Source organism: Mesitornis unicolor, unplaced genomic scaffold (genome assembly GCF_000695765.1).
Source record: "Mesitornis unicolor isolate BGI_N332 unplaced genomic scaffold, ASM69576v1 scaffold10227, whole genome shotgun sequence".
NCBI lineage: Eukaryota > Metazoa > Chordata > Aves > Mesitornithiformes > Mesitornithidae > Mesitornis > Mesitornis unicolor.
This window is the reverse complement of record NW_010197087.1, coordinates 17,077-27,658: the sequence shown is the minus strand read 5'-3', so window position 1 is coordinate 27,658 and position 10,582 is coordinate 17,077. Positions and strand designations below refer to the sequence as shown.

Below are 10,582 nucleotides of genomic sequence, written 5' to 3'. Positions count from 1 at the left end.
ATGGTTCATTTTGAAGCTGTCAGCTCTTAACAGACACCCAAATGTGAAAGGAAATGCTGAGGGGAAGGAGGCTTAGAAAGAAAAAATAAGACAAATGAGTTGGTTTCTTTAGCTATGAAAAACTGTTTCCTGTAAAAAGTAAGATGTCTTTAAGCAGTGTGTTTGGTTTAGTTAGTTTCCGGAAAGGATGTGAGCTTTTTCAGGCTTCAAAATGGTTTGTAAAGCATCTGGTGCTTTTAGCATCCTACATTTGTGTTGCTTGAATTTATTGTCCAGTGATGTTAACAGGAACAATGATTGCTGAAAAATCTGCCCCTTGACATTACCAAAGAGTCAAATACCTGTACTCAGTGAGGCTATTAGCACTGTTTCAAAATCTGGACATCGAATTGAGAGTCCTCCAGTTTTTAATTTAGTGTGCAACAGTGGGTATTATATTGGTTTGTGGTTTGGTTTGGTTTGTTGTTTGTTTTTTTTCTCCTATGATTTTTAATAAGCTGAAAAACATAATTCTTTTTCCAGGTTTGTTCCTGACCTTCTATAAAAATGTCCAAGGTAAGAATAACATTTCTGTCTTCCAGTGTAACAACGTGGAAGATGTATTTTGTTTTTAAATATTAATCTGCAAGGGCAGAATGTGTAACTTGCATCATATTTGATGGTGATGTGTATGCTAAATTTATGGGTCATAAATAAGAGGGAATTCACACTTAGAAGACATAGTTTTGAAAGTGAGTGATGTAAAACATATATTAAAGTAGTTTCTTACAAGTGTAAATCTCTGCAGCTAAGTGGTACTCTTAAATTTTGGTCATGGAGTTGCATACAAGCTCCCTCGTGCATTTTCATTGAAAATTCCATTCTGCTGCTGTGTTGGGAGCAGGAATCATTTAAGAAAAGGATGTTCTTAGATTTGAATTATTGATAGAGTCTGATGACTGATAGAGTCACCTGATCTTCCAGTAAAACCCTTCATAAACAATGTGGTAACTTAAAATACTATTGATGTGCTGGCTTTCATCTAGTTCTTGGTCCCCTGCATTTGGTATAATGGCTAGAACATCCACATTATCTGATTGAAGTGACTGATAAAGACTGTTTGATGAGGGGAAACTAATAGGTCTGAAGATTTCTCTGGGGTACTTGTTGCAGTGGGCATTTGAAAGCTGTTGTGTAAACGCCCCCCCCAAAGAGATCTCTAAAGAGGAGTTTGAGCACCTGGCTGGCACTTCTGTCTCCAGGGGTTTCATATCGATGGTCTAAAACCAGATCAGAAATGGTCACCTTTTTATTTAAGTCTATAAACATGGGACACAAGATCCTTATTTTAAACATGTATGAAGATACTGTTTAAAAAGTGTGTTGTTAGTGAATGCACTTCATACTTTGATACATACACGTTAGGGATTTTGTTTCTTTTTTACTTAAAGTGATCTTGTCTGGATAGTTGAGTCTATGAAACATTTTTCCTTTTTACGCTCTAGGTGAACGCAGTTGCTCAGTACTTCATTGTGAAACTGTTGAGCAGTATGGACACCTATGTAGTTTTCTTTCCATTTGTCACGTACTTCAACCCATGTGAAGTTACTGAAGAAAGCAGTTACACAAACAACTATGTCTTGAGTGGTTGCTTATTATTGTCTTATTTTATTTTATTTTTAGCAACAGCCTGCTCAGTTTACCAATCCAGAAACCCCTGGCTATGTTGGATTTGCAAACCTTCCCAATCAAGTTCACCGGAAGTCTGTGAAAAAGGGGTTTGAATTTACTCTTATGGTGGTTGGTAAGGAAACGTTTTATAGTCTTTCTCAAAATTAGTACTTACAGGGAATCTGGAATTAAAACGAATGTTACTTCCACTGTTGTGAGGTTCCAGCTTGCATCAGAAAGTCTTCTGTACTGTAGCATTTAACTTTCTTTTATAGCTTATTAATTTATGCTGCAGCTGTTTTCCACTAGGAGAGTATTTACAATGTTGTTTATGCTTCTGTAGTTTGAAAGAACTTAACTCTGATCCTTCCACCCCTTCTCAATACTCTTGTAAGAGAAAAACGAGATTTGAATTAGTTGGTTTTGATGAGAGCTGTTACCTGTTAAATTGATCTTGATTTTATGTTAGCAGTTACAATTTAAGGTTTAATTCTGTTTGATATTTCATTGAGAATCTGTGTTGGTGTCTAGAATTGAAAGAAAAATCTAGTATGTCTGCAGAAATACCTTGATCTTCCAAGAAGTCAGTGTTATTTTTGCAAATTAAGTTGGCTCCCAAATCAGGCTTAGGCGTCTTCTGTATCTCTCCTGGTCATACTGCTCGGGAGCTGTAACTTCAGACTTTTGGTGTTTGAACTCTGTAATTGTCACTTTTTAAATAGGCTTTTGTAAAAAGTACCCTAATAGAATTAGGTTCTTTATTACCTGGCATCACAAGAAGTAAATCCCATTTGTGTGTTAGATTTGTCTGAGGGAGATCACAGTGCAAATGAGCAGGAGAGGTGGGGCGGTACATCACAGGAGGTGTTTGAGTTCTTAATTGTTTTGAATTACAGTAGTTACAGCAAGAGTCTGTCCTCAAACCTTTCATTAGTTTTGCCAAATGACAGCCCTGGCATTGCATTTATCCTGTTTCTGTCTATTGTAGTTCAGTGTTGGACAGACCTGGCCCTTATTTTTCTCTTCCCTGGATTTTATTATAGTTGTTTACTGTATCTTTCATTGGATTTGCCTAGGATAAAATCATAATGGATATCTTATAAAAGCTAAGGGTAAAGCCGAACTATAAGCAGATGTTTCCCATTATGGTATCTACTGTAACTTCAGAATTTACTGTTCAGTGATCCTGAAAATTTAAAGGGTTCTGAAAACCAGAAGATGTGCTTTCTCTGCTGCAGCTAAACTTAAATTTCCAGATCTCTGAGATGAATTGCAGATCATGCTATGTGAAAGAGTTCTGGCAGAAAGCTGTGGAAAATTATATAGACCAAACAGTTGTTTCTAACCTCTTGTGAAATAGAAAAGAGGGGGGAGAGATGACATGTTGTCAGAGTAACAAAAGCCATTAACCACATCCATGTTTCAGAGTAAAATTTAACTTTATGGTCACTGCCTGCCAGTATTCTAAGGGATAAATGAAAACTATAGGAAGAGAACTTGGAGAAAAGTAATTTCATTGAAAATTTGGAATGATATTTTAAGATACACTAACAGAGGGAGGCAGTCGATGTAAGATAAAATAAACCATGCTTTAAATTGTTGATTATTTCAACAGTTCGGAATGTAAATTCTTTCTCTTGAAATACGCATGGGGTTTCAGTATGTAGGCCATATCACAGTGCTTGTATTAAACTATTATTCTTTGTTAAGTTGTCATGTTTCCTGATTTCTGAGCAGGAGAATGTTTCTTTAAAAGCCGTCTGCACTGACAGAGTCCTAATCAATGATTTTTTTCTTCTTTGCATTGTTTTTTTCTCCTATTGTTTATTGTGGTTGTGAAAATATGAGCTGGGGTTTATAACAGTTTGACTGCTTGGCTGTGTTGCTTCCAAAGAAATCTTAACCACTTGTATTTGTTAACAATTTCATATTTGTTCTTATTATTAAGCTATGACCTCATCTAAATAGTTATTTCACTTGAGAATCACTAAACTCTTAACTCCTGTGGCCAGTAGTTAGAATAAGTACCCTTTTCATTAAATCTTGACAGTAACTATGAAAACTGATTTGTTTTACATGTAATATTTACCCAGACTGAAAGTATGGAATGTGCCACTGGTTAAAATCAGACTTTTTTGGTTTTGCTGAAATGATGCCATGTGACTGTTGAGTGACTGCCTGCGTGTCTCTGTCACTGGTGAAGGCTGCACTGGTAAAACCTGATCTTGAGAGATGCATTCTGTAAGGCATTAAACCCTGACAGCTTCTAGTCAAATCTCTATTTTAAAAATAATCCCATCTTTCTTTTTCTTTCGTTCAGATGTTTTTGTCAGAATCATATTGCAGAATAGTCTGTGTTACTCAGAGGCATCATGCGGCCCATCATTTTTAACATTTACTTTTTACAATTAATTCTATCAATACCTGAAATAAAACCTGCAGAAGAGCATGCCTTAAAAGTTCAGGAGACATGAAATGGGAAATTTTAAGTCTAAATTGATCAGAGCTCCCCTTAACTAGCAGATTTAATTACAGATAATCAGTGAAAGCTCTGAGAAAGTGTATTATAAAGCTGAGATGTAAAAGTTGTTATTCAACATTTTTGTGCAGACTTTTCTAATACAAAATTATAAGCTGTAAATTTTTAAATCTCAATTAAAAGATTTAGATTTAACATGAAAAAATGCATAGTCAGGTGGTACTGTCTGGATACAATTGAAATTATTTCTGTATATATGTTGAATTCATCTTTATATTGAATCACAGGTGAATCTGGATTGGGAAAATCTACATTAATAAACAGCCTCTTCTTGACAGATCTCTACCCAGAAAGGATAATCCCAGGAGCTGCTGGTAAACACACCTTTGTTCTAGTTTCTCTGTTCTTGATGATTTTTGGAGTTGAATGCTTTTACCTTTCAGTGTTAGTAACAGCCAGTAGTGATTTCTAGCTGTAATAATTTCTAATATATTTCCCAATACTTGATCTGTTTGATAGAATTGGTTCCCCCCATACCCAGGATGTATATGGGGTCTTTGTCGTGTAGTCCTTGAATGTATTCATATTGGCACCTGGCTGATCCCTTCTTTTGAAAAAAAAGTCATGGTGTCACAGCAAGATAAACAATCAACTGATCAAAAACTTCCCTTAATTTTTAATCTGTTGCAATTCTAAACATATGCATTGTTTATGCCTGCTTGGAGTTGCAGCTTGGTTCCTTTGCTTTGTGTTGGTTTTTAGTGAATATGAATTTCAGCTCCTTTCCTTTTTCAGTCTCTTGTCCCTTTTTTTATTCTGTTAACCAAGGCATACAATAATCCAACAAAAGAGAAAATGGTAAGAAGATAGAAGATGATGCTGTTTTCTGCTACTTGTTGAATGACTCGCCTTAATAGTTTATCATGTTAGCTGATGATTACTTATCACTTTCAACCTTAGGGAAAAAATCCATTACATATAATTCAGTATTGTTCTTCAAATTGCTGATTACATACAGTTTTTTCTCAGTCCCTTTTACCTTAGTTTCTACATGATATTTGAGAACAATGTGAAGTCTCAAATAATCTCACAAAATCTGAAGAACTTAAGTACTGAGTCTTGCTGTTATCAGGCCTTAGAAGGTAATCCATGGAATAACATTTATACAGTTGCCTCTGCCAATTAATCTTTTTTGTTTATCTCAAAATGACATAGTTTTATAAGTTCTATTCTGAAAGATCAAGTTTATTGTCTTTTAGAGAAGATTGAACGCACTGTGCAGATTGAAGCCTCAACAGTTGAAATTGAAGAGAGAGGTGTGAAACTACGTCTGACGGTTGTAGATACACCAGGATATGGGGATGCTATCAACTGTCGAGACTGGTACGTACACAGGGTACAGATTGATCTATGCATGAAGTCTAACATCTATTTCATACTTGTCTTGGGAGCATGGAGGGGGAATAAGTAACCAAAATGGGGTTGTATTCAGAACAGTATGCAGTTCAAAGGAGGATGTCCCTAGCTCTTTTAAACACTTCTGTTCCAAAAGTGATTCAAATTGATTATACTGTTAAGTCATTATCTTGCCTTATTTTTGGTGTCTTGGTGTGCTGAATTTGAGGTGTGATTTTTTTTTTTGAGAGAGAGATGGGCGTGTTTTCTAACTTTGAGGAAGCTTAATTTAAGTGTTCAGAGTTCATTCAGATACATGTAAAGAGGCATCAATAACTTCCACACAACTTGAAATGAATTTTGTGGCACAGATATTTTGATTTTTTTTTCTTAGGTAGCTTTTATGTTTTGAAGAGTGAAGGGTGACTTTGACTGTTTTTTATAGTCAGCAAGCAGTGGAACCACTGGGACACAAGAAATTCAACAATACTCTATGAAAATAATTCATCTAGTCTTTAGTGCAAGTATAAATCCACCTTTAGATCTTGTCCACATTCATTTGAGCATTCTCAGATTTTGTTCTTAATTTTTAAGTGCATTTTCATAATCTTTGGGTCTGATTGAGAAATTTTTATTATAATAAGTACTGATAAATAATCTTGAGATAAGTGGCAATCAGTTTTCAGTGGTAATCTCTCTTCCCACATCTCTCAAGCCCCTGCACCTCAAGGCAGGGGCTGAGGAAAAGAAGTCCCTTCCATCCTAACTGAAAATCAGGTTTGAAGCCACCTGAGGAACTTGAATGTACCTAAGTCCATGGGAACCAACAAGATGCATCCCATCTTGTCCGGTTATCTATGGCAGATGTAGTTCCCAAGGGTAAAACTGCTGAGAAATTTGCTGTGCAAGTTAAGATGTGTGTTATATATGTGTATATTTTACCTTAATATAAAAAAATGCATAGTAATTTGTTACTCTGAAATTAAATTGAAATTCAGTTAATATTTTAAGAAATGTGCCCTTCTACTCTTACAGTCTTACAGCATCATTAGATTAAATTTGTTCATCAGCGGGATGTCTTGGTGTTTAAATATTGCCTTTGAAACATCACTAAAATTATTGATCACTTGGGAACGAGCATGAAATCTTGAATCCATCTTTGTTTTGCAGTTTTAAGACCATAATCTCTTACATTGATGAGCAGTTTGAGCGATATCTGCATGATGAGAGTGGTTTGAACAGAAGACATATCATAGATAACCGGGTTCACTGCTGCTTCTATTTCATTTCACCATTTGGTCATGGGTAGGTGTTTCTCTGTCATTTTAATTTTTATTTTCTTTTACTTTAGGGAGCTGGGTTGTGCCAGTTGAGTTAAATTTTCGGAATCAGATAGCCATTCCTTACGGAAATACTAGACCTGCTGGAATTAATTGGATGTCTTCTTTCTGTGTAAGGAGAGAGATCTCCATTGGTGTGAAAATAAATTTGTAATTTAGATTCAAAATAAATAAAACTTTTTCCATATTTTAATTTTAGCCTTAAGCCTCTGGATGTTGAGTTTATGAAGGCCATACACAACAAAGTAAATATCGTACCAGTGATTGCAAAGGCTGATACACTTTCTCTGAAAGAGCGAGAAAGACTAAAGAAAAGGGTAAGTATTTTTCTAGCTTGACGAAAATGTTGTACTTTGGTTATAGCACCATGGTCGCTGAAGAGAGGGGCCTTCTCATCCAACCTTACTCTGTCCTAGCTGAGGAAAATATCTCACGCACAGTGTAACATTATTTCATATCTGGTTTGATATTTTGTAAATTGTTTTATTATGTTTTTAACTGAGAAATTTTATCATGTATTTAACTGAGCCTTAAAATGTTGCCTGCAAAATGGCAGATTGGCTACATTTACAATTACTTTATGAGTGAATTTTGGAACTTCAGAAAAATATTTAAATGCATTTGCTAATGGTAATCTCTCCCTTACCTGTTTAATCAGTCCCAAAGCAGGGACAGTCTCTGCATCTATAATCTGCATGCATTTTTTTTACCCAATCAGAATTCTGATTATTGAAAAATAGGATTTTGGGGTTTTTTCCGATTTTGGGGTTTTTTTCCTTCCCCTATGTCACCATCTTCTCATACATTCCAGTTCTTTCTTCCATAGGCAAGATCCCTTAACACATTCACTCTTGCAGAACTTGATACTGCATTTGAAGAGGTGGCGGGGAATGCAACGAACCATCATGAGTTAATAAGAACTGAAATTTAGGAAGAAGTGTTAAAATTAACTTGCCAGAAGACACACTTGATCCAGGCTTAATTGTTATGTTTAAAACTTGCTCTGAGAATCCTTAGAGTTATCTTAAAGTTATCTTCCCCAACTTGCAATAAAAGTAGAGAAGTATACTTTACTTTGATATATGTATTGTACTAGAATTCTGCAGAAAAGAAAATACTGTTTTTTAAAGAGCAAAATTTGGGTTTATGGCAAATGGAATCCAGCTGCAGATGCCATTCTTAGCAGTCACAAAGACAGGAGGTTTTTAAACACTTCCACCCCTATCCCCTGAATACTAGTTCAGAGGGAGCAAGGAGTTTTAGGCTGCTCAGAGCAATTATGAATTCTAAGTCAATTAAAATGAAAAATTTTAAAATTAAATTTTTTTAATTAAAATTAAAAATTCTAAGTCAATTTAAAAAAATTGCAAAGATTTAAAAGAACCTCAATTTCTTACGTGTAATCCATAAAGGACAATGTATTCTTGAGCACTACTGTTTGTCTGACAGTCTGTGCCAAGTGGTTGTTGAATATCATGAAGAAATACGATGTTTAAAAACAAACACTTGCTGAGTAATTTGGATCAGTAGGATAGATCCAGATTTCTCAAGATTGTGTATAACCGATAAAGTAATTTTACCTTAAGATTTTAAAGTACTGAGTTTACATGTATATTATCTCAGTTTCTTATATGTTAAACCTCAGATTCTGGATGAAATAGAAGAGCATGGCATCAAGATTTATCACCTGCCTGATGCTGAATCAGATGAGGATGAAGATTTTAAAGAGCAGACCAGACTCCTGAAGGTATGACCAGCTTCATAGGTTACATATGTGGATAATACTGCTCAGATGGCTTTAGAACAAGATAGGTACTGTCACCTGTGAGGACACCTTGAGCGAGTCACTGTGTCTCTGTGCCCAGGATGTAACAATTTATTTTTTTTTAACACCTTCAAATGAAAAGCATTCCAAACTTACTGCCATGATATGCAGTGCTGAGCAGAACAGAAGTTCTTGGAGTTGTTTGTCCTGGTTCATTATTGGTAATTTTTGCATTTTTGGCTTTCAGGCCAGCATTCCATTTTGTGTAGTGGGATCCAATCAACTCATTGAAGCCAAAGGTAAAAAAGTTAGAGGCCGACTCTACCCGTGGGGTGTAGTTGAAGTGGAGAATCCGGAACATAATGACTTCCTGAAGCTGAGAACCATGTTAATGTAAGTTAGAAAACTCCAATTAAATGGTAGTTTAAAAAACAATCACTAGGAAGGTGCTCAAACACTGTACCGGGGGTTTGGAGCAGTTGTGGAATCCTGGGAGACGTTCAGAATTTGGAGAGGTCCGTGAGCAACCTTGACCTCACTGGCCTCGGTCTGGGCAGGGATTGGACCACACAGGTTCCATAGGGTCTTTTCAATCTGAATTACTCAGCGTTTCTATGAAAACAGTCTTTTATTTAACTCTTTTGTCGAACAGTGTTGTATTGCTATTCAGATCCCCAGGGACATAAAACAGATTGCTTCACACCTCATGCTTATTTAGATATATCTATGTGTAGATATCTATATCCACAAAGGAGTAGACTTCAAAAGTCAACTGACTGATTTATTTCAGGCTTTCCTACTCTGCCTCCCCTGCCTAGCACTGCTTCATCATGAGGACAGCTTATGTCAGGGTTGCCTCAGAGTCTGAGGTGGTCTCTCTATGCGTCTTTTATTGCGGTGATGTAACTTAGCTTTTAAATTAGCATGGTAAATGGGTGTATGCACTGAACACATTGACCCCAATACACTGCTGAATGTGAGGGCTGGTTAAACAAGCTGTTGTGACACAGGTACGTTTAGCTTTTAATTATTTTTCTTCCTCCAGCACCCATATGCAAGATCTTCAGGAGGTGACCCAGGATCTTCACTATGAGAACTTCCGCTCAGAGAGGCTCAAGCGAGGCGGCAGGTTGTCATCTTACAGTTACATGCTGTTTCTTCCTCTTCTGAATTTATTTTTTGCTCGCTCACTCTCCTTGCGTGCATGTGCGCGCACTTTCTCTCTCTCTCCTTTCATTGGTAGGATTTGATAGATCGTGGTAAATCGGGGCCAGCTCTGTAGGTCCAGTCAGCACCAAGTTCAGTCGATGTGCTTACTCTTGAGAGTAAGAAAAAGTATTATGTAAATCTGAAGAGACAGCTGTGGCATTGAAAGGGTACAGTTAGAGCTCTGCTTTGTTCTAAGGCTTGAACACAGTTGGATTGGAATGTTTATGGTAAGTAAGTAGGGCAGATGTCTATGATAAATATTGTCTTTAAAATCTGTTAGGAGAGTGCTGATATGCTAAAAAAGGGGTTTTTTTCTGAATGAATTACTGAAATGTTTGGACTGCATATTTAAAAAGAGAAATTCAAGTCCTTCTGCAATGCTTTATTAAACATGATATAAATAAATAATTTTCTTTTTATAGCAGTCACAGGATAATGTCTTTCAACCCTATTTTGAGCTGTGGTGAGTAGGGCACTGCTTTCCTGGTAAGAGAGACAGGCAGAACACCCCGTTTTTATCTAAAATAGCAGCGTTTGTAAAGTCGAGTTTGTGACTTCTTGTTGAAAGCAGGGGTTTTGCTGGTTTAGATGTTTCAGTTGCTTCTCTTACTCTAACCACTAGAGGGTTTCACAATTGCACATTTCAGTGAGTTTGATAAATTTTGCAAAGCTTTTTCCATCTCGCTGTTGACATAGGTCTTGTCACGCGCCTAGTGAGTTTTCAGGAGAAGGAGTTTGTCTCTG

The 10,582-nt window shown here is 36.3% G+C and overlaps 1 protein-coding gene across 2 annotated transcripts in view; it reads left to right on the top strand.

Moving 5' to 3' along the window:
• The first annotated feature begins 519 nt into the window (after nucleotides 1–519).
• SEPT2 (septin 2) overlaps nucleotides 520–10,582 on the top strand; it is a 13,145-nt gene continuing 3,082 nt past the window's right edge. Inside the window, exons 1-10 of one of the 2 annotated variants that reach the window (XM_010188685.1) lie at nucleotides 547–555; nucleotides 1,663–1,783; nucleotides 4,417–4,517; nucleotides 5,000–5,017; nucleotides 5,391–5,512; nucleotides 6,695–6,829; nucleotides 7,064–7,181; nucleotides 8,510–8,611; nucleotides 8,877–9,022; nucleotides 9,675–9,758. In XM_010188685.1, the coding sequence (XP_010186987.1) occupies nucleotides 547–555; nucleotides 1,663–1,783; nucleotides 4,417–4,517; nucleotides 5,000–5,017; nucleotides 5,391–5,512; nucleotides 6,695–6,829; nucleotides 7,064–7,181; nucleotides 8,510–8,611; nucleotides 8,877–9,022; nucleotides 9,675–9,758 (956 nt within the window). Of the gene's footprint in view, nucleotides 556–1,662; nucleotides 1,784–4,416; nucleotides 4,518–4,999; nucleotides 5,018–5,388; nucleotides 5,513–6,694; nucleotides 6,830–7,063; nucleotides 7,182–8,509; nucleotides 8,612–8,876; nucleotides 9,023–9,674; nucleotides 9,759–10,582 lie in introns of both variants that reach the window. The other variant, XM_010188686.1, reaches the window with a different exon arrangement.